At 40.5% G+C, this 27486-nt stretch overlaps 1 protein-coding gene across 5 annotated transcripts in view; it reads left to right on the plus strand.

The window, feature by feature from the left end:
• LOC127411855 (solute carrier family 4 member 11-like) overlaps positions 1 to 27486 on the plus strand; it is a 120556-nt gene that overhangs the window by 76995 nt on the left and 16075 nt on the right. For 2 of the 5 annotated variants that reach the window (XM_051647689.1, XM_051647692.1), the window contains exons 5-15: positions 1069 to 1297; positions 3236 to 3268; positions 8897 to 8978; positions 10998 to 11121; positions 13007 to 13216; positions 19785 to 19844; positions 20164 to 20248; positions 21974 to 22099; positions 22256 to 22369; positions 23125 to 23257; positions 23368 to 23441. In XM_051647689.1, the coding sequence (XP_051503649.1) occupies positions 1069 to 1297; positions 3236 to 3268; positions 8897 to 8978; positions 10998 to 11121; positions 13007 to 13216; positions 19785 to 19844; positions 20164 to 20248; positions 21974 to 22099; positions 22256 to 22369; positions 23125 to 23257; positions 23368 to 23441 (1270 nt within the window). The remainder of the gene's footprint in view (positions 1 to 1068; positions 1298 to 3235; positions 3269 to 8896; positions 8979 to 10997; positions 11122 to 13006; positions 13217 to 19784; positions 19845 to 20163; positions 20249 to 21973; positions 22100 to 22255; positions 22370 to 23124; positions 23258 to 23367; positions 23442 to 27486) is intronic. The other 3 variants (XM_051647691.1, XM_051647690.1, XM_051647693.1) reach the window with 3 other exon arrangements.

Here is a 27486-nt window from a genome sequence, read left to right on the forward strand (position 1 = left end):
CGCAGGCGCTCACATGTATGTGGAGGCTGGCAGTGTATAGGCATCGAATCCATTTCATCCCTCATTATATCAGATATTACACTTATTCTGTGGTATATCCTGGCAGCATTTAATAAAACGAGGTACAATTGCTTCAATCCTGCAAATAAAACTCTCCATGAAACAAGGAGGTCATTCATCTGCTCCATCAAAACGTAGTGGATGGAAATGCGCAACGATTCGTAATTTCTTTAGTCTAATTTTTAGAAATGTGCTTAAAAATGCAAAGCATTTAAATGGAAACCCAGCTAATAAGGCTTTGCATAGAGCCTTAAAGGGATAGTTCACCCAAAAATGAAAATTATCTCATAATTTAACCCTACTTTCTTTCTTCTGCTAAACACAATTGATGATTTTTAGGAAAATGTCTCTGCTCTGTTGGTCATTTCAATGCAAGTGAATGGTGGCCAGAAATCAGAAGGCCCAAAAAGCATATAAAAGCAGCAGAAAAGTAATGCGTTTGACTCCAGTGGTTTAATCCATGTCTTCAGAAGCTATATGATAAGTGTGGGTGAGAAACAGAATATTTAAGTCCTTTTTTACTATAAATCTCCACTTTTACATCTAAAAGTCACATGTGGTGCCTGTTTAGTTTCACTTTCACATCTGAAAGTGAAAGTGGAGATTTATACTAAAAAGGACTTATATTGATCAGTTCCTTAACCACACATATATCGCTGTATGAATTAATTTACTGCTGCTTTTATCTACTCTTTGGACCTTCAGATTTCTGGCCACAGAGCTGAGATATTCTTATATAAATCTTCATTTGTGTTCAACAGAAGAAAGAAAGTCATACACATGATGGCATGAGGGTGAGTAAATGATGAGAGAATTTTCATTTTTGGGGGAACTAAAGGGATAGTTTGCCCAAAAATAAACATTCTGTCATCAAGATATAAAGTCATACTGGTTTGGAACAACCTACGGTTGAGTAAATGATAACCAAATTTTCATTTGTGGGTGAACTATCTTTTTAATCTCTGTAAAATCACTGTAATGCTTATCTACCTGTGTTTTTTCTCTCAGTATGTGAAACTGATGAACTTCGAGGAAGAGGTGCGAGCTCACAGGGATCTGGACGGGTTTCTGGAGAGGGCCAGTATTCTGCTACATGAGGACGAGGCATCACTGGACGATGTGTTGAAGACAATGCTCCGCCACGTCTCTCAGGACCCACACACCGCCGAGCCCGCCTGCAACTTTGAGGAAATCATGAGCTCGTTATTCACAGACGCCGGGTCACAAGAGGTCAATGGTGAGTGTGCATGTTACTCTTTGTGTGTGCATGGGGTTTTTCTTTAAGAATGCCTATGAAAGGTTGCTCAATACCTCAGAGAAATTGAGTGACTGACACATCAAAGGATATGAACCCAGCAGTTTGACGCAAGTCTAATGTTATTTTAATTTATAATGCTTTAGAATTTATAATACAAATTTTACATTAAAAAGGTAAGAAGTATGAGTAGCAGAGGGAACTGGGTAGAGATGGAGAGAGAGAATTTGTAGCATTTAATTAAATAAAATGAATTAAGCAAAATGAAAAAAATGAATATCAGAACTCCAATGAGGGAGCCATTTAGCAGTGTTTCAACAATAATAAAGTCTATTTCCATCCATGTTGATGCCGCTGCTTTGAAATACAGTGTAGGATGTGTCAGAGAGTGGATTTGCTCTAACTGACCCCATAAAAGCAAGTCAGGTGATAATAATGCTCTGCTGTCCAGTCATTCACACATTAGAGTCACTGGAATGGTTGAACCTTCCCAGATGATGTGCAAGAGCTCAGGCACTCTCAGTAGCACTAACTCTTTTCCTCTCAGGAAGACTGACCGGCATGCTCTTAGCATATTGACAAGAGATGATATAAAGCCAACTGAGATACAGATTAGAGGCAGCTATTTCAATGTATGCTCTTTTTTGATAAAACTATTAAGTTGAAAAATAAGCAAATGAGTGTTTTTGGCAAGATGGTGTCAAGTAGAGGTGTCTCATTTACTTAATTTTTTAAATCTTAGTATTTACAGTCAGTATTGAAATTAAGCACCTCATTTAACTATTTCTCACAACTGAAAGCGACGGGTCAGTTGAGTATATATACTGGCCATATGTATTTCTCACCGTGCATGAAACTGTACTGTGTATGATAAAAAAAATTAAATAAATAAAAATCTGATATTTCTCACCACTCTACACATAATAATTTTATGTCCTGATGATTCAATTTGCACTTGTTGCTCACACATTCCTGTGATACATAGTCCTTTTTGAGTATCGCATGCATTACAATTCATTCTAATAAATAAAATTTTCATGAACACTTGGTCATTTCGTTTTGACCTTTTCACAAGTCGGGCAGCACAAGCCTTTTCTGGATCATATTGATTGTTTCCAGCTCACCAGTAATCTTTCTGGTTCTTACCATTGTTGCCACATTCATGCTGAGTAAGCTCAAAACATCATTAGCTGGTATGCTTGGCACCAGTTAAGCCTAGACTGGACTGAACTGTACCTTCAGTCCTTTTGGGCACCAAATCTGTGCCTGAATGTCTTTGTTTTGTGAATTGATTATCGTTAGTTGATCACAAAGTGATTTGGGGTTTTTAAAGTCTGGGGATGATACATCCTACCTCATCCCTGTTGCTAGGATACATAGCTCACATGTGAAGAAGAATCATATTAATGATATGAGCCTGGGAACTTTCATTGGGTTATGAAATGTGAATGTCATGAATATGATAATATATGATCATTCGGTTTGTGAGATGTTTACACATACAGTACACACACACACGTACACACTTACAAAACCCAAAGTCCTATCAGTCTGAAGATCAAATTAGAATGAATTGGGAATGAAGATCTCGTTCTGCTAATACGCAGGCACAATGAAAGATGAAGAAGAATCACATAGAGACCTGAGCATCTGCCTGACAACCCAGCCCCAATTAGTGAGAGAGGGAGGTTTCGTGTGTCTGTGTGGGTGGGTGGGTTATCTGAATTTGTGTCTGAGAGAGATGTTTCACTGCCTACCATGCATTTGGGGTTCACAACATAGGTTTCTAAACACAGCCTAACTTTTAACTCTTTCCTTTCCAAGCTGAACTCAGTTTCAGTGTGTGTGTGTGTTTGTATGCTTGTGTGTGTGTGTGTGCCTGTGTGTGTGCGTCCATGTGTCTTCAATTCTCTCGCACAGACAGGTCGGCAAATTTCATTTTCTATGACAACGGTAAGGACGATATGATCAGATCTGGGATATTACCCACACTTCATCTGTGTTTCTCCCTGAGTGCCGCTGTTTTCACTGGATGTGATTGACATGTACCATTAGTCTAAAAGACACATGCATCTCTGTTTTTGTATTTAGATCCATCAATTTACTGCATTCTCCACTTGATGCAGTGACACAATCCAATTTGATATCAATATCCACACATTTGGAATGACAAGATTTGGGGTTGTTTTGAAAGAGTCAGTCCTGAATACTGAGTGATTCCATTCCTTGTTGTGTTGCGTTGGATTGGGCTTTATCATCTCCTCTCTCATTCCTGTCTCATTGCAGTTTGGTTGATTGGCTGTGCATGTATTTCGCTGTTGTGATTGAAAAAGGCCACTGTCATTTGGATGTCTTTTTCTGGTTAATATTTATGCAGCACACACACATACAGTGCACTCACAAGGAGTGAGCAGACTTTTAATATCTTGAGGAAATGTCTTTAGTGTGTGTGTGTGAATAAAAGCATCTCATTCCATCCTGATGTCCAGGCCTCTGGCTGTTATCAGAGGAGGTGAGGTGGGGTTGGCCTAGTTGATTACCTGAATGTAAATGTGTGTGTATTGGGCGATATTACTAAATAACATTATACACTGATATTTTTCAGCATTTTGACAATATTTTATACACATCTTGATATTTATGTATTTGTTCTGAAAGCTAGTTTTTGTTGTGGTTGCAGAGTAGATTTAGAATGTTTAGCAAGTAGTAAAATACAGTACAAATCAAGTAAATAGTCAAAATCAAGGCATATTTTTCTCACTGTTACTCACTACATTAACTCGAGAGAATGACAATTTTTTTAAATAATTAAATAATTTGTGTTTATATATGAACCTTTAAAACAATACTTAGTAATAAGCAGTAATATTAACCTACAAAATCTATGTATATATATATATATATATATATATATATATATATATATATATATATATATATATATATATATATATATCAGTGTTTCCTGCTTCACTGCTACTGAATCTCCAGCGCCACAGCAAAAGAATGATACCTAAGTTGTAAGCTGTCTCAATTGAATGTGATGAGATAGAAAAGAGCGTGTGTCGTGAAATAATGCAAAAACAACATGTCTTTCTATTGCATTGTGTAGGGCTAAACGATTCATCGAAATAAAATCAAAATCAATATATGACCTTATGTAAATATTAAACCACAAAGGGCTGTCAATCCGTCTGCATGCGCTGATCGGGCGCAGCTCTGTTCGGAGCACACATGAGGCGGTTCTTTGCTCCCTCCACAAATTTCATCTAGTGCACAGAATAACAGATATGTTGCATTCAATACGGTTTGCTATGGTGCGCTGAGCATGTTAAATGTGCCCTTCAAGTGGAGTCAGAAATATTGTAATTACGAGTTCCGAGCACATGAATGACCAAGCAAAGTAGTATTAGTAGTAGGTTGGAAGGGGCATGGCGACATGAAAAGACAGTGAAGCAATGATTTTGCAAAGTGATTTCAATTTCTGTGCTTTTTTTCCCAATAATATTAATAAATATGACAGTCAACTAATGACTCACCCTTCGCGGTTTGTTTTAAGCAAGTTAATTAGATGCCTGCATTAACAAGTCATATAGGTTGTGTAAAAGTGATGCAGGTATATTCAGTTATGCTTATTCACTGCTACAACAGAAAATAGCTTTTGTGTATTTGTTTAAGTTTGGCTTCTTCCATATTTTGTTTCCCACTTGAATGCTTGACAAGTGGTAGTAACAAATTTACAACGCTCCAAATGAACTTTAATTGGCCACTACAAGTTACTACACAAATAAAACAAAAAACAAAAACGTCACCAGGTGGACAGAAGAGGAGATCCCATAGCAATGCCACATACAAGTTAAGAAATTATTAGAAAAATATTACTTGTATAATAATAATAATAATAATATAGTTATATATATGTATATATAAATTCTTAATGTAGTAATAATACCTATTATTATTATTATTATTCAGTATTAAACTACAATGATATAATATTAAAATTAACTGGGTTCCAAAAAATAATGTTGGAAAAGTGGGCCCCATCACAAAGTGCACAGTCTGATAAATCCTTGATTGAATGAACTCATTAAGTCAGTGTTGTTCAATGTTCATACAGTATGACAACATATAGCTAGATACAGATAAACCTTTGCAATACATTTTTTGCTATTACAGTTGTGCTCAGAAGTTTGCATACCTTTGGAGAACTGGTCATATATGTACCATTTTTAAAGAAAACATGAGTTAGCAGGCAAAACACATTTATTTTATTTCTCATGGGAATCAGATTCAACTGTAGGTTATAACAGCATGGCACAATCATAAAACAAAACATGGCAACAATTAAAAAAATTAAATGACCCCTGTTTAAAAGTCTGCATACCCTTAGTTCTTAATACTGTGTATTGCCCCCTTTAGCATCAATGACAGTGTGCAGTCTTTTGTAATAGTTGTCTATGAGGCCCCAAATTCTTGCAGGTGGTATAGCTGCCCATTCGTCTTGGCAAAATGCCTCCAGGTCATGCAAGGTCTTTAGTCGTCTTGCATGAACTGCACGTTTGAGATCTCCCTAGAGTGGCTCGATGATATTAAGGTCAGAAGACTGTGATGGCCACTCCAGAACCTTCACCTTTTTCTGCTGTAACCACTGGAGGGTCAACTTGGCCTTGTGCTTAGGGTCATTGTCATGCTGGAAAGTCCAAGAGCGTCCCATGCACCGTTTTCGTGCAGAAGAATGCAAATTGTCTGCCACTATTTCTGATAACATGCTGCATTCATCTTGCCATCAATTTTCACAAGATTCCCTGTGCCTTTAGAGCTCACACACTCCCAAAACATCAGTGAGCCACCACCATGCTTCACAGTCGGGATTGTATTCTTTTCACTATAGGCCTTGTTGACCCCTCTCCAAACATAGCGCTTATGGTTGTGACCATAAAGCTCTATTTTGGTCTCGTCACTCCAAATTACAGTGTGCCAGAAGCAGTGAGGCATGTCAAGGTGTTGTCGGGCATATTGTAACCGGGCTTTTTTGTGGCATTGGCGCAGTAAAGGCCTCTTTCTGGCAACTCGACCATGCAGCTCATTTTTGTTCAAGTATTGTTGTATTGTGCTCCTTGAAACAACCACACCGTCTTTTTCCAGAGCAGCCTGTATTTCTCCTGAGGTTACCTGTGGGTTTTTCTTTGTATCCTGAAAAATTCTTCTGGCAGTTGTGGCTGAAATCTTTCTTGGTCTACCTGACCTTGGCTTGGTATCAAGAGATCCCTGAATTTTCCACTTCTTAATAAGTGATTGAACAGTACTGACTGGCATTTTCAAGGCTTTGGATATCTTTTTATATCCTTTTATATCTTTATAAAGTCCCATTACCTTGTTACGCAGGTCTTTTGACAGTTCTTTTCTGCTCCCCATGGCTCAGTATCTAGCCTGCTCAGTGCATCCACGTGAGAGCTAACAAACTCATTGACTATTTATACACAGAGACTAATTGCAATTTAAAAAGCCACAGGTGTGGGAAATTAACCTTTAATTGCCATTTAAACGTGTGTGTCACCTTGTGTGTCTGTAACAAGGCCAAACATTCAAGGGTATGTAAACTTTTGATCAGGGCCATTTGGGTGATTTCTGTTATCATTATGATTTAAAAAGGAGCCAAACAACTGTGTGATGATAAATGGCTTCATATGATCACTATCCTTAAATAAAAGACATTTTTTGCATGATCAGTCATATTTTCAAAATCAATACCAAAATTTCACAATTTCTGCCAGGGTATGCAAACTTTTGAACACAACTGTAAATAAATGTAAACATGAAAATGTGACTTGTATATAATATAAATATAATAAATAATAAACTAAATAAATGATATAAAATAGTTACCAATTTTCTATAAAAAATATATCATTATTAGTGTGGACGTGGCCTTAGTGTGTATGTGAATGTGTGTCTTTATGCCCAAGTGTACATGCACATATGGCTGTGCACAGCATGCCACTTTGTACTTATGATTTTCAGACATATTGTGGGAAAAGATGTTTGGTTGTACACAGCACTCTCAGCTGTTTATCCTCCTGCCATTTCAACATGATCTTTATATTGCCATATAATGCTCCATTGATACATTCCCTCTCTTTTGCCCTCCTTCTTATTCTTTCTTTCTTCCTGTCCATATCTCGATGGTGCTGAGTGTGTTGTCATGGTGATACCCATCTGTTCAGGGTGTGAGTGTGTGATGTCTTATTGATGAGACAGTGTGACTGTGTGCCAGAGACATCCATCCTGCCTGCTAAACAACTCACACACACACACACACAAACACACTCAAACTTGTTTTTATATCATAGTGGGGACTCTCCATAGACTTCCATACATTTTATGGATTTTATACAGATCTAACGATAATTTCTATCCCCTAACCATACCCCGAAACCTAACCCTCACAGAAACCTTTTTGCATGTTTACATTTTCAAAAAAACATAGTTTAGTATGTTTAATAAGCCATTTCCCTTGTGGGGACCACTGGCTGGGCCCCACAAGGTAGGTGATCTCAGGTTTTACTATCCTTGTGGGGATATTTGGTCCCCACAATGTAGTATAAACGTACACACACACACACACACACACATGTTGGTGCAGCTATCATTATGAGGACTCTCCATAGACAATGATTTTTATACTGTACAAACTATAGATTCTATCCCCTAACCCTAGCACTAAACCTAACCCTCACAAAAACTTTCTGAATTTTTACATTTTCAATAAAACATCATTTAGTATGTTTTTTAAGCGATTTTAATTATGGGGACACTAGAAATGTCCTCATAAACCACATTTATAACATAATTCCCTTGTAATTACCAATTTGTAACCTAAAAATAAGTCCTCGTAAACCACTTAAACCTGCCCACACACACACACACACAAACATATTGTTTTTGCTGTTCATACTGAACAACTCACACCTGTCACCTCTGCAGGACAGAGGATACACACACACACACACACACACACACACACAAAGACACACACATGCCATCACACTGCTTGTTGTTAATATGCTTGACAGCTCACAACTACACAAGACAGAGTGCAGGGCACACACACACACACACACACACACACAGATTGATTAATTTGAATTAAACATTTGGTGGTGTTCTTGTAAAGGTCTTTATTGTCACTCACGCTGGCTGCAGTGATGTGTATTGTCCTCTGCTGAGCTGCTGCTTCTGTTCTACCTTGATATGCATTAGCCTTTTCATAAAGATGAGAGGACTTTGATTTAATTACCAGCCCCTTCATTTCACATCCTTTTGTGTGTGTGTGTGTGTGTGTGTGTGTGTGTGTGTCATCATGTACAGTTAAAGTCAGTTGACTTAATCTCGGTGTCAAACTCGTGAGCAGTCCCACTATTCTCATGTTCCGTTCACTCTTGATTTGCAGTTCTTTCAGAGTGGCACCTAGATTGTAGTTAACTTAGATTGATTTTTCAATTCTTTCTCCATGCATGGTCACCCATTATCCTTAGTGCACAGCCACTCATGATTAACCCCTGCCTTCTTTCCTCACAGTGCATCTGTTGTCAGAGACGCTGCAGTGTGTGACAGCCACAGCCACAGGGATACAGTACCAGCAGTCCTGGCTTTGCATACTGTGAGTACCTGGACTTCTTTTACACCTGTATTACAGACCCTTGAATTGTTCTAGAGCAGGGGTGTCAACAAAATGGTTCGGGCCCATGGAGATATATTAAGATGCAATACTGTTCAAAAGTTTAGAATTTTATTTCTTATGTTTTTGAAAGACTAGGTTAAAAGACCAAGGTTGGATTAAACTGATCAAAAATTACAGTAAAACCATTTATGTTACAGTCCAAAATGAAAAGTGTGAAATGCAAGCCATTGTTCAGTAACATTTTGAAGAAGAGTGTACAAATTATAGTCAGTTATTGTTATTTTATCTGATGAAATAATCTGAGCTAATTAAATCAATGAGATCTACATAATCATCTATGAAAAGCCACTGAAACAAAATGTAATTATTTTTTTTTGTTATTGTTTTTTTGAGAGGTTTCACTAAGAGACTGTGAACTGTATGGTATTGTGAGGAATACAGTGTACTGTATGTAACAGCACAGTTCACAGATTCACTAGTATTCAAGGGAAAAACAGCTGCTAAATAATTTCTAGGAAGGGAATAATGCAAAAGTGCCCTGTTTCAAGCCCTGTAAAAATATTTACATCCAGCCTATTTTCTACATTTTTCTGTCATTTTTAGGTGTGCAATCCTCAAAGTATCCTCCAGGCAAAGCAATGACACCTTTGCAGATTTTAGGCATTCTAGCTTTTAGTTTAAGATGTACAGGTGAAGTTTCATCACATGCTTTCTATAGCACTTCCCATAACAAGTGATAAAATGCAAGTGTAATAGAAGGTCAGTCAGGGGTTAACCGGCTCAAAATGTGCATTTTGAAAAGCCAGTATTACTTTGTCACTGAGTTCTGTGCCAAGAAGGAATAGAATCCTTGAACAAGGAAACGTCAATTAAAAGACAAATCGAAGTCATTTACTGCCTTCTCTGGTGTCGAAGCTTCTTTGTGCTGTTGATGCACTGTCAACTGTCAATGAGGAATGTCTTGAGCAGACAAGAATCACAACATTAGCCTTGTCATTAACCAACCCAAGAGGGCCCACCCCCTAAGTCTCACTCCACTGGATACGTGTCGCTACCCACATGGCTTGCCCTGGCTGTTGGGCTATAGCCCCAATTTTTTTTGAAGCCCCAGGTCTTATTTTCTTCTTTTTGTTCTTCTTTTTAAATTTTTTTATTTTATTTTATCCCCTTTTCTCCCAATTTTGAATGCCCAATTCCCACTACTTAGTAGGTCCTCGTGGTGGCGCGGTTACTCACCGCAATCCAGGTGGCGCAGGACAAGTCTCAGTTGCCTCTGCTTCTGAGACAGAACACATCTTATCACGTGGCTCACTGTGCATGACACCGTGGAGACTCACAGCATCTGGAGGCTCATGCTACTCTCCGCGATCCACGCACAACTTACAACACGCCCCATTGAGAGTGAGAACCCCTAATCGCGACCACGAGGAGGTTACCCCATGTGACTCTACCCTCCCTAGCAACCGGGCCAATTTGGTTGCTTATGAGACCTGGCTGGAGTCACTCATTACACCCTGGATTAGAACTATTCCTAAGGATAGTAAAAGCAGCTCTCCCAGGCAGTGACTTACATGTTGTTTTAGACGAATGAGTCAGCTAACGATCAAGGCAGTAAAATAAAAAAAATAGAAGAAATGGGAATGTAAAGTATAAACTACTGTTCTATGTGTTTCTATGTTAACAAGCATGCTGGTCTTTGCTGGTTATGCTAGTTAATGCTGGCTTGGTGCTGGTCTAGCTGGTGGACTAAAAAGGTGGACTAAAAAGCTTGAAAGAGAAAAGAGAACCTTTTTCCAATCGGCCCACGACCATATATTACTTTGACACCCCTGTTTAAGAGCTTTCTGTAATCCCATTAGACCTCAACCAATGGATTTGTTAATGTTTTTGCTTTACTCCTGTTACATATTACATTAATCTGATACTGTGCTAGGTACATTAAGGCACTGTGTAAATCTTTAAGAGGATTTATGAAGATTTATAAACTCATTATGACAGCTGTAATGTGAAGAACCTGCAGAGGCGGCACGTGTGTATCTCTCGCCTGGATCGTCCACAGAACTGGGGGGAAAATTGTGCAGAAGTCCGCTATGTTATCCTCATTTTGGCACCTTCTAAAATGGTAATATAATCACACATAAATACATACACAGACATCCATACACTGATGTGCTTCATGTGGTAACATCTAAACTTACTGGTTTCATTCAAGTCAAAAATATTATAACATGTCTGAATCAACCTGATTATATTAGTTTACACCACCAAAACTACTTTTAAGGGTTAGATCAGTTAGAAATAGCTTCTTAAGGTAACAATTGCAGGTTTTGGGGTTATTTGGGTTGTTGTTAGAAAACAGTGCCATTTGTGCCTGAAAATTTCAGGATTATTATTTTTTTTTTTTTCATAAATTAAATATTTTAAGTGTAAAACTAACATCTGACAGATTTTTACCAATAACAGGGTTGAACTATTAAGCTTTATGAGGCCAATATAAGTGTAAACAAAGTGAAAATCCCTGTAAAGACTGTAAAAGAAACTTCTGTTTCTTCTATGTGCTCAAAAATATTTTATGATGTCATTCCCCAATTCCTGATGATACAAACAAGTCTTGACCTGCCTATTTTCTAGCTGAATATCCATATAATTTTATGGAAATAAAAAAGGTTGTGAATGCCATTACATCCATCCATCTATCTTCTAAAGCCGCTTATCCTATATAGGGTTGCAGGTAGTGCTAGAGCCTATCCCAGCTGTCTCGGGCTGAAGGCAGGGAAACACCCTGGACAGATGGCCAGTCTATCACAGGGCTTACACACACAGACATACACATTCACACTCTCACCTAGGGGCAATTTAGAGTTTGCAATTCACTTGACCTGCATGTTTTTGGACTGTGGGGAAAAAACAGAGCACCCGAAGGAAACATATGTGAACATGGGGAGAACATGCAAACTCCATGCATAAAGGCCCTGGGTGAGCTGTGACTTGAACCAGCGACCTTCTTGCTGTGAGGCTTCCCACTGAGCCACCATGCCATTACATGTTGACTTTAAAAATGATGTGAGAAAGATCATGAAAAAACTATTCATACAATGACAGCATTATATTTAGATTAAAGCTAAATGTTGGTGGAATTTGCTGTAATGTTATATAACCCATTAAAATGTAATGGTGATGAATGAGGACATGCAAACTGGCTGATATTCTGAAAAAGTAAACTTTTAAATATTTATTTTGCACTATACATTAAACAGTCAAATCTATTAAAAATATGATTAAGTTCAGTATCCTGTTAATTATATCAGTATTAAGTCATAACTTAAATTGAACACAAAAGGCATTGTTTCTTGAGAAGGACCCATTTACACGACACATACAAGTCCTAAGTCTAAAAGACTTTGTGTTTCCTTCTAAGTCTCCCTTCGGGGGCTTTGGGGCCTCTCTCTCCCATAAAGACTCAACTTCTTTTTGTGTCTGTTTACATCATTCATCTGTGTGTTTTGTTTATATATGTTTACATCTGTTGCCATAATTATTCTCTGTCATTCTCACTCTTTGTTCCTGATTATGCATGCACCCATCTCTTTGTCTTCTTTGTATTTCACCAGGCGATAGAGCAAACTTTTTTGCTTCATAATCCTGTGCTTATCTCACAAGCAGTAAAAACACACACACACACACACAAACACACATCTTCTCATTACTTTAAAAGCAGGATTGTCATGCTGGCATGTGTAGAATACATCCACTTTCCATGTTGTGCGTTAAAACAATGGAGCAAAGAAAATAAATGTTATGTAACTTAAATACCAAATGGACTCAGTCCATGAGATGATAAAGCAAAAATCATGTGTATAATGTGCACGGATGTCTGTATTAGCAGAGTAAGAGCATTTTGCTAAAAAGTTAAAGTGTCTCTAAATCTGATTTAGCCTTAATCACCAGATGTAAGGTACACACATTTGATTTCTGTATTTGCCATGTCCTGTCCTGACCTCTCACAGAAAAGCACTAAGACGGCAATGGAGCTGGGCAGGACGTTCGCCAGCATGTTCTCGGACATCTCCTTTAGACAGAAGCTGCTAGAGAGTAAGACTCAGGAGGAGTTTAAAGAGGCGCTGGTCATCCAGAGGTACCACCTGACGGCTGCCAAACGTAAAACCACAGCAGTGGAGGGTGAAGAGACTGACCCACACAGCCAAAAACCACTGAAGGTGTGTGCCTCTGTATGTGCGCATTAATGTTTAAGGTTCAAACTTAAATGTACAACTTTAAAGGGATAGTTCACCCAGAGATGAAAATTATGTCATCATTTACTCACCCTCATGTGTTCCAAACCCATCTGACTTTCTTTCCTCTGTGGAAACACAAAAGGAGATATTAGGCAGAATGTTAGTCACCATTCACTTTCATTGTAAGGAAAGTTTTCTCCTTTTGTATTTCATGAGAGATTTTATGAGAGAAAGTCACACAGGTTTAGAACAACATGAGGCTGAGTAAATGATGACAGAATTTTTATTTTTGGGTGAACTATCCTTTTAGTGCAGTTGTCTTCATCTGTTTTCTCTGCAGCTCTCACTCCTCTGTCTGTATCTTTATCTGTCTCTCTCTTCCGCCTTCTGCTGTTTGACTTACACTCCAGTGATTGAGTTCTACAGAGCATGTTGCAGCTAATGAGAATTTATCTTGTTTGTTACTCTGGTTTGAAGCACACACATGCTTACACGCACACACATACACACAAACTCACATGTGAGCATTAGACCACCCTGTCTGAGGTTACCCGCCTGTAAAAATCCTCTTTCTTCTTCTCCGTAAAGACACCAGCGGAGGCCCAAATAGTTGTTTTTGTTTTCTTAGTTTTTCACTCCATCACACATTTGAGGAATGGTAACCAGGTGGAGAGGATCATTACTTTGCGTGTGTGTGCACGCGTATGCACACTAAAAGGTATTCATCAATGGCAAATGACCAGGAAAGGTCTCTCTCTCTCTCTCTCTCTCTCTCTCTCTCACTCTGAACTCTCTGTCTGTATTTCAATCTACTACAGACACACACACTGTCATGGTGAATGAATGTAGCTCAGTAGTGAACAGTTAAACTGTACTGTTTGGCTTATTTAAACATATCCTGAGACAGGTTCCCTCTAACTGACAGGAAAGTAGTTCGTCTGCAAAAAGAGGCTAATATACTGTAGGTCATTAATGTGAGACAGTGAAACTGTTAAGCTGCCAAATCCTGACCTGTAAAGCCTTTTAAAATTAGATTAATTCATCTTCACTTTCTGTGTTTGCCATCTGGGCACACACATAAGCATACGCATCATAGTTTCCTACAAATTATTTTTTGCAGCTGTGCACTTCTATTGGTCCTAATTGCATAATAAACAAAATAACTTTAGACAACTCTTTTGTGAATAAATGGGTGTTTCTACAACTTTAGGCACTTATAACTCTCTGGACTTCAAGAAAGTAAAGTCTTGTTAAAACATTTTTTACACTTTCACTAGTTTATTTAATTTGTCTACTAACAATAACCATCAGTGGATGTAAACAGGAGATTTGTATAATTTTAGGTTTTTTTTTTTTTTTTCCTGAAATTACACAGTGCAATTTCCACCACACCTCAAATTCTGTATTGTATTTAATAGAATTCTGCGGTAGAAATGACGGTGATTGAAATTACATTTCTATTTTTTTATTTTTTTTTAATAAAGATGCCGATCTTTTTGATTTACTAAGCCTAATTTCATATCTAACATTTAATGTATCCTAAATTAACACATTTAAATAGTATTTTCACACTTTTTGCATAAAATGACAAGCTTACAGGTTGAAAATGACACCCAATAAAAATATTCTGCTCACAATTGATATTTACTTTGAATTTCTTTGTTTTCACATTACATTCAGACTGCAAACTGACAACTCTGACAGAATATAATTTATTTTGCCATGGCACTGTAGTTCCCTATCTGTCACTCACTTGACGTTGTGTCGATGTAGTGACACTAGGGGTCACTCTTGGGAGCCCGAAACACCTCTGGTCTTTGAAAAAAGGGCAATGGAAATTGGCGAGTGGTATTTGCATTCCACTCCCCCGAACATACGGGTATAAAAGGAGCTGGTATACAACCACTCATTCAGATTTTCTCTTCGGAGCCGAACGGTCGATGTTCACTGAGCTGAATTCCCTCTGCTGGATCTGATGGTGCATTTCAGCGGCTTCTCCCCCTCTGCACTGGTGCACTGTAGAGAACGCCCCTGGGCGCTTCGGCAGAAATAAAAGAGTATATTCTAAAAAAGAGTATATTTCTCTAAAAGAGCAGCACACATACCCGGTGCGCACAGCTGTCATCATGACCACCGTCCACCATTCCATTTCGGCAGGTTTGGCGCTCCAGTGGCGGTCTCCCCGCCCCTGCGCACCCAGCTGTGGCACAAATCCGCCCCCGATGTGACGGTATCCACGGGTCATGAGGACAAGCCTCATCCTCCCCCGTGCCAGGCTGTTCCGGGGTGGTCACAAGGAGCCAGGTAAGTACTTCAATGTCCCTGAACTCAGCACGGCCACAGCACGACGTGGCACCTCAGGCTCCACCCCACCGCGAGGCCCCACCCGCCGGTACGCCCGATGAGATTGTCCCCTTGGTCCCCCTCGCCCAGAGCTTGGACGCGTGGCTTGTGCTTTCCAACCCGTCGCGATGGCTGGTCCGGACCATCCGACTCGGCTATGCGATTCAGTTCACCAGGCATCTGCCCAGGTTCAGCAGCGTCCACTTCACCTCGGTGAAGGGCGAGAATGCCGCTACCTTTCGCGCGGAAATCGCTACCCTCCTATGGAAGGGCGCGATAGAGCCTGGCCCTCCGGCCGAGATGAAGAAAGGGTTTTACAGCCCCTACTTCATTGTACCGAAGAAAGGCGGTGGGTTGCGGCCAATCTTGGACCTGCGAGTACTGAACCGGGCTTTACACAGTCTCCCGTTCAAGATGCTGACGCAAAAACGCATTCTAGCGAGCGTCCGTTATCAAGATTGGTTCACGGCGGTAGACATGAAGGACGCATACTTCCACGTCTCGATTCTACCTCAACACAGACCCTTCCTGCGGTTTGTATTCGAGGGTCAGGTGTATCAGTACAAGGTCCTCCCTTTCGGCCTGTCCTTGTCCCCTCGCGTCTTCACGAAGGTCGCAGAGGCAGCCCTTGCCCCGTTAAGGGAAGTGGGCATTCGCATCCTCAACTATCTCAATGACTGGCTAATCCTAGCTCACTCTCGGGATGTGTTGTGTGCGCACAGGGACCTGGTGCTCTCGCACCTCGGCCGACTAGGGCTTCGGGTCAACTGGGAAAAGAGCAAGCTCCTCCCGGTTCAGAGCTTGTCTTTTCTCGGCTTGGAGTTGGACTCAGTCTCGATGACGGCGCACCTCACGAACTAGTGTGCACAGTCGGTGCTGACCTGTTTGAAGGCGTTCAGACAGAAGACAGCGGTTCCACTGAAACTATTTCAAAGGCTCCTGGGGCATATGGAATCCTCAGCGGTGGCCACTCCATCGGGTTGATGCATATGAGACTGCTTCAGCACTGGCTCCAGACTTGAGTCTGAGATGGGCATGGGCACGTGGACACATCGCGTGGCCATCACGCCAGTCTGTCACCGCCTCTTCAGCCCTTGGACCGGCCTCACATTTCTATGGGCAGGCGTTCCCCTAGAGCAGGTCTCCAGGTGCGTTTCGGCCGTTGATCCAGGGCAAGCATGTGTTAGTTCGGACAGACAACACGACAACAGTGGCATACATCAACCGTCAAGGCGGTTTATGCTCCTGTTGTATGTCACAACTCGCCCGCCGTCTCCTCCTCTGGAGTCAGCAGCACCTCAAGTCGCTGCGAGCCACTCACATCCTGGGCGACCTCAACACTGCAGCAAACGTGCTGTCATGACAGGTTACCCTCAGGGGAGAGTGGAGCTTTCACCCTCAGGTGGTCCAGCTGATTTGGAGTCGATTCGGGCAGGCACAGGTAGACCTGTTCGCTTCCCGAGAAAATTCTCCCACTGCCTGCTCTGGTACGCCCTGACCGAGGCACCTCTCGGTATAGATGCACTGGCACACAGCTGGCCCTCTGGACTATGCAAATATGCATTTCCCCCAGTGAGCCTACTTGCACAGACCCTGTGCAAGGTCAGGGAGGAGCAGGTCGTCCTGGTAGCACCCTACTGGCCTACCCAGACGTGATTCTCGGACCTCATGCTCCTCGTGACAGCCCCCCCCCCCGGCATCTTTCTCAGGGACGGGGCACCATCTGGCACCTGCGACCAGACCTCTGGAATCTGCATGTCTGGCCCCTGGACGGGACGTGGAATACTTAAGTGGTACCCGCGGTGGTAGACACGATCACTCAGGCTAGTGCTCCCTCTATGAGGCACCTGTATGCCTTGAAGTGGCATCTGTTCGCTAAGAGGTGTTCTTCCTGACGCGAAGACCCCCAGAGATGCGCAGCCAGGTCGGTGCTTTCCTTCCTGCAGGAGAGGTTGGAGGGGCGGCTGTCCCCCTCCACCTTGAAGGTGTACGTAGCTGCTATAGCGGCACACCACGACACAATGGACGGTAAGTCCTTAGGGAAGCATGACCTGATCATCATTTTCCTGAGAGGCGCCAGGAGGTTGAATCCCTCCAGACCGTGCCTCATTCCCTCATGGGACCTCTCTGTAGTTCTTCAGGGTCTACGGGGAGCCACCTTTGAGCCCCTGGAGTCAGCTGAGCTTAAAGTACTCTCTTTAAAGACTGCCCTCCTGACTGCACTCACTTCCATCAAGAGGGTAGGAGACCTAAAAGCGTTCTCTGTCAGCGAAACATGCCTGGATTTCGGTCCGGGTTACTCTCACATGATCCTGAGACCCCAACCGGGCTATGTGCCCAAGGTTCCCACGACCCCATTTAGGGATCAGGTGGTGAACCTGCAAGCACTGCCCCAGGAGGAGGCAGACCCAGCCCTGACGTTGCTGTGTCCAGTGCACACTTTACGCATTTATTTGGATCGCACGCAGGGCTTTAGAGTCTCTGAGCAGCTCCTTGTCTGCTTTGGTGGACAGCGGAAAGGAAGCACTGTCTCCAAGCAGAGGATCGCTCACTGGGTCATTGACGCCATAGCAATGGCATGTCACGCTCAGGACGTGCCGCCTCCTGCAGGGCTATGAGCCCATTCTACCAGGAGTGTGGCGGCCTCCTGGGCCTTGACCAGTGGCACCTCTCTAACAGACATTTGCAGAGCAGCGGGCTGGGCAACACCCAACACATTTGCGAGGTTCTACAATCTCCGGGTTGAGCCGGTTTCGTCTCGTGTAGTGGCAGGCACAAGTAGGTAAGTCCGGGACAGCTGGCCGGGTGTATCGCTTGCGCATAGCGCCTTTCACCGCCCCTGCGCTGAAGACGTGCGCTGTTGACTCCCAGTAGTGTTCACAAAGTGTGTTCACTGGATGACTTCCTCCGAACCCTGTGGCAGACGAGTTTGCAGAGAAACTCGCTGCCGGCTCAGTACATGTGCTAACTAAGCCCTGTACTGGGGTAGGGGCTCCGCATGTGTTGGTTCCCCATAGGTGACCCTATGTGACGTATATCTTCCACTAATTCGTTTCCCTGTTGGTAAACTGTATCTTCGTTGAGCAGAGGCCCCTCTGCCTGAGTCACCATGTTTGTAGAAACTCCTCCCCCGTTGGGTAGGACCTACCATGGGACTTCTCCACATGACATACTTCTGACAAGGCTCGGCAAGACCATGTGACGTATTTCCACTCAAAATACCCCCCCCCACCCACCCCCGGGCGGGGTGTGGTCTCCACGGTGTCTTCCCCTTGGGAGTGACACCCCCCCAACGTAGACACTGGTGGCCCCAGTCGGTTAACAAATTTCACTCTTTTTTTTTAGGAAACAAGAGGATAAGAGGCCACTACTGGGCTAGCCTGTCCCTATCTTTTGGGCAGTCGACTTGTCCCCGAAGGGCCGTTCGACGCTCATAACAGCGTTGGGGGAGGTTACATGTCGGCCTGGTGTGCTGGCTACGAGGCACACAGTGGTCTGCCAGTCTCACACCGCCAGTTCACGTAACACAGTTCAGCTGGTTGTGGCGTTTCGTATAGGGACCCCTAGTGTCACTACATCGACACAACGTTGAGTAAGTGAGAGATAGGGAACGTCCTGGTTAGTTTCGTAACCTCCTTTCCCTGATGGAGGGAACGAGACTTTGTGTCCCTCCTGCCACAATGCTGAACTACCTGCTGAAATGGCCGGGACCTTGTCTTGGCTCCTCAGCACAGAACCTGAATGAGTGGTTGCATATCAGCTCCTTTTATACCTGTATGTTCGAGGGAGTGGTATGCAAATACCACTCGCCAATTTCCATTGGCTTTTTTCAAAGACCAGAGGTGTTTTGGGCTCCCAAGAGTGACCCCTAGTGTCACTACATCGACACAACGTCTCGTTCCCTCCATCAGGAAACGGAGGTTACAAAAGTAACCAGAACGATTTGCTGTAGTGATGGAAAAACTGAAACACAAACACTCATAAAACCACGATTACACAAAGTGTACACCTTTTCCTGTGGGCATTTTATTTACTAAAATTGCTTAAGCCTGTTTAATTCATGTCAGATATTTTAGGTTTTTACTGATTCTACATTAATCAATATTTACAGTAGTGAAAGGTGTCTTTACTGTGCTTTGCGGATGTAGTTGTAAAGCTTTTGCATTGTAGTAATGCTGTTCTAACACTGAGCTGTCTCTCTCTCTAGTCTGCAGAATCTGTGTTCTCTCATCTTGTGTCTCTCTCTCTGCTGTGCAGGGGGCCCTGTGTGAGTGCGATTACACTGAGCTTCTGTGTGTGTGTGCGAGAGAGAGTTTAAGAGAGTGGTGTTCGTCTGCTTTAACACTCTTTCCTTGCAGTGTAATATGTTGTGTGTATTTGCTTTTGAGTGTGTCTTTGCTGTGAGTCTGCAGGATTTGGTGTTTGTGTGTAATATGTTTGATTAATGTACGTGTGTGTGTTTTAATCCTGTGCTTCTCCTTCTGCAGTATTTCAGTAAATGTATTTCAGTGTTTTCACTTTTATATATGTAGATGTCGGTTCTTGTGAGTGAGTAATCATCAATCTTTCTCTCTGTATCTGTGTAGTGTAGAGATTTTTTCAGAGTGGGCAGAGGAATCTATGAGGATCTGTGTCGTCGTTTGCCTCTCTACCCGTCTGACTTCACTGATGGTGTGTGTCACACACGTTTACAATCAAAAATGTATTAAAATGTCTACTTAAATTGCCATTGTTTTGCAAATTAAAGATAAAAAAAAATCAAAGTGAATACATGACCCTCCATTGGTCTTCTCATTAATGTTAGTAGCATCCAGTGTTGGGGAGTAACTAAAGTAGTGATGCTACTATTTTAAATACATGTTTCAGGTGTGTGACAGTAGCTCAGCTGTTTTTAACGCCACATACACACGAATAGGTTTTTTTTTTTTTTTTTTTGGAAAATGCATTAAAGGTGCACTCAGTAATATTTTAAATATGTCATCTAGACTTACACTGACACCTACAGTAGGGGTGTGGATGCAGCATCATTCAAACATAATTTTTTATAGTTACTGTTGCAGTCATAAAAATTCACTATTTACAGTTCACTATTCACTATTTTATATATATATATATATATATATATACACACACACTACCGGTCAAAATTTTTGAAACACTTGACCGAAATGTTTCCCATGATCTTAAAAATATTTTGATCTGAAGGCATATGATTAAATGTTTGAAATTAGTTTTGTAGTCAAAAATATATTTGTGCCACCATATTAATTTATTTCATTATAAATCTAAAATTTAATTAAAAAAAAAAAAGTTTTTGAAATTGATGACTTGGACAAAATAATAAAGAAAAGCAGCCAATAAGTGCCCAGCATATAGATGGGAACTCCTTCAATACTGTTTAAAAAGCATCCCAGGGTGATACCTCAAGAAGTTGGTTGAGAAAATGTCAAGAATACATTTCTGAAAATTCTAGGCAAAGGGTGACTAATTTGAAGATGCTAAAATATAACACAGTTTTGATTTATTTTGGATTTTGTTTAGTCACAACGTAATTCCCATAGTTCCATTTATGTTATTCCATAGTTTTAATGACTTTACTATTATTCTAAAATGTGAAAAAAAAATTATAACAATGAATGAGTAAGTGTTCATCAAAGTGGCATTCAATTGATCACAATGTATAGTCAGGACATTAATAATGTGAAACATTTCTATTACAATTTGAAAAAAAAATTCAGAACTTCTTAAACTACTTCAAAGTGTTCTCATCAAAAAATCCTCCATGTGCAGCAATGACAGCTTTGCAGATCCTTGGCATTCTAGCTGTCAGTTTGTCCAGACATTCTGGTGACATTTAACCTCCTGTAACACTTGCCATAGATGTGTCTGTCTTGTCGGGCACTTCTCACACACCTTTTGATATAATGGCAAGTGATTTTCTAGTACCAAATTAGCAATTTAGCATGATTACTCAAGGATAAGGTGTTGGAGTGATGGCTGTTGGAAATTGGGCCTGTCTAGATTTGATCAAATATGACTTTTTTCAAATAGTGATGGTGCTGTATTTTACGTCAGTAATGTGCTGACTATACTTTGTGATCAGTTGAATGCCACTTTGGTGAATTAAAGTACCAATTTCCTTCTGAAACAGCAAAATCTGTACATTATTCCAAACTTTTGGCTGCCAGTGTATATGTAAACACCTATGGTGGTGATCTTATTCCAAGCAATCTGTAGTAATCAGACAGAATAGAAAAATATATAAAATAAATACAAATATTTTAATTGTAATAACAACATATTAAATTAATATCATCATTTAACATGTTAATTTACTTTGGCTGCCCTAGTATTTATATAAATATACTTGTGTTTGAATAAATGTGTGTGTTTCAGGATTAGTGGGCAATAACAAAGCCCTGGTGAAGTTCATGACGACGTCCATCTTCCTCTACATTGCTGTGCTGCTTCCTGCCATCGCTTTTGGCTCACTCAATGATGAGAGCACTCGGGGAGAGATAGGTGATCACTCACAAACAAACACACACTCTTCACAGAGTTACACAATGTTTAAGCACACACACACACACACACTCACACACACACACACACACACACACACACACACACACACACACACACACACACTTACTGAGCTCTTCTCTGTCTCTTGATTAGATGTTCAGAAGACGATCATTGGTCAGAGTATAGGTGGAATCATCTACTCGTTATGTGCTGGATCACCTCTGGTCATTCCACTGACCACAGCACCCATCGCTATTTTCATTAGTGGTATGTACACGTACATCCAAATGCCTCCTTAAACATGCAGTAATTGCTCATAGATGCTTATTCACATACACAATTGCCTTTGCTCTAATCCCCCATTTGGGGTCTGGTCCTGAAGTATGTTTTTTCTGTATGTTTAGATGAGCACTCGTTGTTTGTTGAATACTGTGACTGGGTAATGATGTTAAGTGTTTAGAGAACTTGGCTAACCACTATAAGAGATGGAACAAGACTGTTAATCTCACAAAATGCAGGATGGGAGTCTGACAAGGCCACAATTTATGTAGGTGAAGTTTTATGTTTGCCCTGGCTGAGACAAAATTTTCCCCTAAAGCTCATTCCTCATCGTCTGCAATCGCACACTGTCACCAGGGCAGGAGTTGCCCTGAATAATGGTTTTGCTGCAGTTAAATGAAATTCTGTTTGGATAACATTTGCCGATCAAGATAGAACCACCATCAGAATGTAAATCCATCCGTAATAATGGTCCTTTCCAATCAACGATCCTGCCTTGTGGTCACTTACGATCAAATCATGGGAATAACGGCAGTAATTCTTTAGCTGTTTTTTTATGTTTGGGAGCAGTTCTTTAAAGATCAAATGAGCAAAATTTACTGATTGTTTTAATCATATATCATTATGTGATTTAAGGGGATTCTGTTCTTTTGTATATTTGTGTTTCTGTTCATTTGGAGGACCGCTAATGACCTCAATCTTGTGTTTTTGCTTCTGTGTGTTTTGTCTGTTTGTGGGTACAGTGATTAGGGGGGTCTGTGATGATTATGAGCTGGACTTTGCAGCATTTTATGCATGTATCGGTCTGTGGAACAGCCTCTTCCTCATCATGGGTGGCGTTTTCAACCTCAGCCTGCTTGTTAAGCTCTTCAAGAGGTCAGATACACACGCACACTTCCAAATATACATACTCATGCAAACTCCACTGCTGGAAGACTGATATGTTTTTTTGTTTGTTTTTTTTTAATGATGTTTTTGACCCACAGGTCGATAGAGGAGGTGATAGCTTTGTTCATATCCATTGCTTTTGTAGCAGACGCAGTAAAAGGCACTGTCAAAAGTGAGTGTAGATACACACATATATGCACAGTTGAACTCTATGGAATTATCTGGATTTCTGCATGTATTATTCTTAGATTACAACCTAATCTTCCTGATAAATACAGGAGATGCAGGTTCAAGTTGTCACACTTTTTACTGCAGTGAATATTTCTCAGGGTATGTTTGTTTTTTAAAAGTCAGTTTCTATAAAGGCACATAGCTGACTTGGATACAAAGTAATGAACTAATGAACATTTTCAAAGCTATTGCCTAGGGAAAAATACAGTTAATTTAACACAGATTAACCTTTTGTGACAACATGTTTACATGTTGTATACATGCTCCCATACTGTATGTGTACTTTTTCTCACACTACATGTTATATAAGTTGTTACAATGGGAACATGCTGTTTATTGACACTGATTTGAAAAAAAAAAAAATATCCTTATATATAACATACAGTGCATCCGGAAAGTATTCACAGCGCTTCACTTTTTCCACATTTTGTTATGTTACAGCCTTATTCCAAAATTGATTAAATTCATTATTTTCCTCAAAATTCTACAAACTATACCCCATAATGACAACATGAAAGAAGTTTGTTTGAAATCTTTGGAAATGTATTAAAAATAAAGAATGAAAAAAAATCACATGTACATAAGTATTCACAGCCTTTGCCATGACACTCAAAATTGAGCTCAGGTGCATCCTGTTTCCACTGATCATCCTTGAGATGTTTCTACAACTTGATTGGAGTCCACATATGGTAAATTCAGTTGATTGGACATGATTTGGAAAGGCACACACCTGTCTATATAAGGTCTCACAGTTCAAAGTGCATGTCAGAGCACAAACCAAGCCATGAAGTCCAAGGAATTGTCTGTAGACCTCAGAGACAGGATTGTATCGAGGCTCAGATCTGGGGAAGGGTACAGAAAAATTTCTGCAGCATTGAAGGTCCCAATGAGCACAGTGGCCTCCATCATCCATAAATGGAAGAAGTTTGGAACCACCAGGACTCTTCCTAGAGCTGGCCACCTGGCCAAACTGTGCGATCGGGGGAGAAGGGCCTTAGTCAGGGAGGTGACCAAGAACCCGATGGTCACTCTGACAGAGCTCCAGCATTTCTCTGTGGAGAGGAGAGAAATTTCCAGAAGAACAACCATCTCTGCAGCACTCCATCAATCAGGCCTATATGGTAGAGTGGCCAGACGGAAGCCACTCCTCAGTAAAAGGCACATGACAGCCCCCCTGGAGTTTGCCAAAAGGCACCTGAAGGACTCTCAGACCATGAGAAACAAAGATTGAACTCTTTGGCCTGAATGGCAAGCGTCATGTCTGGAGGAAACCAGGCACCGCTCATCACCTGGCCAATACCATCCCTACAGTGAAGCATGGTGGTGGCAGCATCATGCTGTGGGGATGTTTTTCAGCGGCAGGAACTGGGAGACTAGTCAGGATCAAGGGAAAGATGAATGCAGCAATGTACAGAGACATCCTTGATGAAAACCTTCTCCAGAGCGCTCTGGACCTCAGACTGGGGTGATGGTTCATCTTCCAACAGGACAACGACCCTAAGCACACAGCCAAGATAACAAAGGAGTGGCTCCGGCACAACTCTGTGAATGTCCTTGAGTGGCCCAGCCAGAGCCCAGACTTGAACCCAATTGAACATCTCTGGAGAGATCTGAAAATGGCTGTGCACCGACGCTCCCCATCCAACCTGATGGAGCTTGAGAGGTCCTGCAAAGAAGAATGGGAGAAACTGCCCAAAAATAGGTGTGCCAAGCTTGTAGCATCATACTCAAAAAGACTTGAGGCTGTAATTGGTGCCAAAGGTGCTTCAACAAAGTATTGGGCAAAGGCTGTGAATACTTATGTACATGTGATTTTTTTTCGTTTTTTTACTTTTAATAAATTTGCAAAGATTTCAAACAAACTTCTTTCACATTGTCATTATGGGGTATTGTTTGTAGAATTTTGAGGAAAATAATGAATTTAATCCATTTTGGAATAAGGCTGTAACATAACAAAATGTGGAAAAAGTGAAGCGCTGTGAATACTTTCCGGATGCGCTGTATCTGTATTTAAAATGTACTATAGGCTATTTAATGACTTTTCAACATTATTTTAATAGTAAAATATTTATGAAACACAAAATAACAACAAAAATCATGAAACTGCAAAAATATTAAATGTAACAGGACAAAAAAAACAAAACAAATTAATTAATTGTATAACATTTTATAAAAACACGTGATAACTTGCCCTTACAGTATATAAATGGGACAACCTGCTATTTATGAAAAAATACCCGTGTCCTAGGAACACAGTTCAACCTTTTGGTGAAAATCTGTGTTTATTTTATAGTTGACCCTTGTCTTAATGTATTGCAGTGTGGTTTTATTGTGTTCACTTGCTTACCTAGGAGCTATTACAAAAATATAATGATGTTCAAATTTTAGCTTGAAGGCAGGCCAGCTGCGATAATTAAATACTGATCGTGGTTATTTGATCTAACCACGGTTATTTGAGATAACCGCGATTATTGTGCTCTTCAAATTCCAATCACATTTTAATGCCCAAATAAGGGAATTTTAAGCAACTATATACAGTAAATGCAATTAATGGCGCATTTGTGTGTTATTCAGTTCAACTCCGAGCATCACTGAGCAGCACTGTGGACGTGAACCAGATCAGCTCCTGTCTAGAAGAGCGCGTGAAGCGCTTCTCAAGCGCTCTGATGCGCGTGCCGTCAGCAGAGGTTTCAAAATTCACGTTCCGAATTCTTTTATGGGTTTTTGGACTACAAGCTGAACAACTCTATAAATGAACAAATATAAACTTTGTTATTGAATGCAAAGAGCTCTGGTTTCACTTTAATTTAACGATCGTGTAATGGCAAATATTCCTGGCCAGTGCGGGTTTATACACACAGTTAAGGACACACAGTGACGCAGAGGATGAGACGCACGCTTACTCTATTTCTGTGGAGAGATAAAATGATGAACCGAAATCTCAAAAGTCTTGCTTCATGAGAAATAAGGACTGTGGGTTTAATCAAAGTGCATTAAAATAATGTATGAACGTGAAGAAATTACGTCAGAAATTTTTTACTATTGCATAATATAATATAATATAATATAATATAACATATTAATAGAATAAAAATATATTATATATTTGTAAAAAATAAAAAAAAATAATAATGTTTTTAAATAAGTTCCACACACAACAGTGTAAATGTAAAAATGACCAAAACTAAAGTTAACCAAAAAGAGAGACATATTTTTAGTATTTGGAAATATTTTGATATTCAAAACTTTATATGTACAACATTATCAAACATACAAACCCACTGCTAGAGAAAACAAGCATTTGTGCATTTGGACTTTTGACTCAAAACCTCATTGTTACTGAGATATAGCCCATGTGTCAATTTCCCAGTGTGACAACTAGCCCAGATCATAAATGCTTCCTATTTATTAAGTCCTATTTAGAAATTCACACACTCACCCATGCAAACCATTTTACAATGCCATATCTTTACTGAACAAATGTGTTAATTAAGATAATAAGTAGCTGTTAAAAACCCAGCTGTGGGTTTGACCTGCTGTATAGAAAAACAGCATGGTTAAATGTTCTTAACATAACAATTCTGTTCAAGTGCAATCTAGCCTGATCAAAAGTGACTTCAAAAAACCTAAGAGCTCATAAAAAATGTTTACAAGGGATTGTAAAAAGATTTGGTCCTGCCGAGCAGCACCATAAGTTCAGAACCATTGTTGCTCTTCCTAGATAAAGCCAGTCGGATTAGTTGGTGAAACAGCTTCAACAAATGGAAAACAAATGTTACTTGTCTAGATAAAAACATTCAATCCATAAGAGTTGCCGTCCTACAAAGATCAGTGGCAAGCAGACAGGATGGATTCTTCAAAGAAAAGACACAGAACCCAAAGATGGCCTAAGTGTTCATTAGTCTACCATAAGAAAAACACAGTCTAAAAGTGCCTTTCATTGGAGGAAATCATCATCACTCATCAATAAGCAATGCTGCAATAGA

Source organism: Myxocyprinus asiaticus, chromosome 21, assembly GCF_019703515.2.
Source record: "Myxocyprinus asiaticus isolate MX2 ecotype Aquarium Trade chromosome 21, UBuf_Myxa_2, whole genome shotgun sequence".
NCBI classification, from domain to species: Eukaryota; Metazoa; Chordata; class Actinopteri; order Cypriniformes; family Catostomidae; genus Myxocyprinus; species Myxocyprinus asiaticus.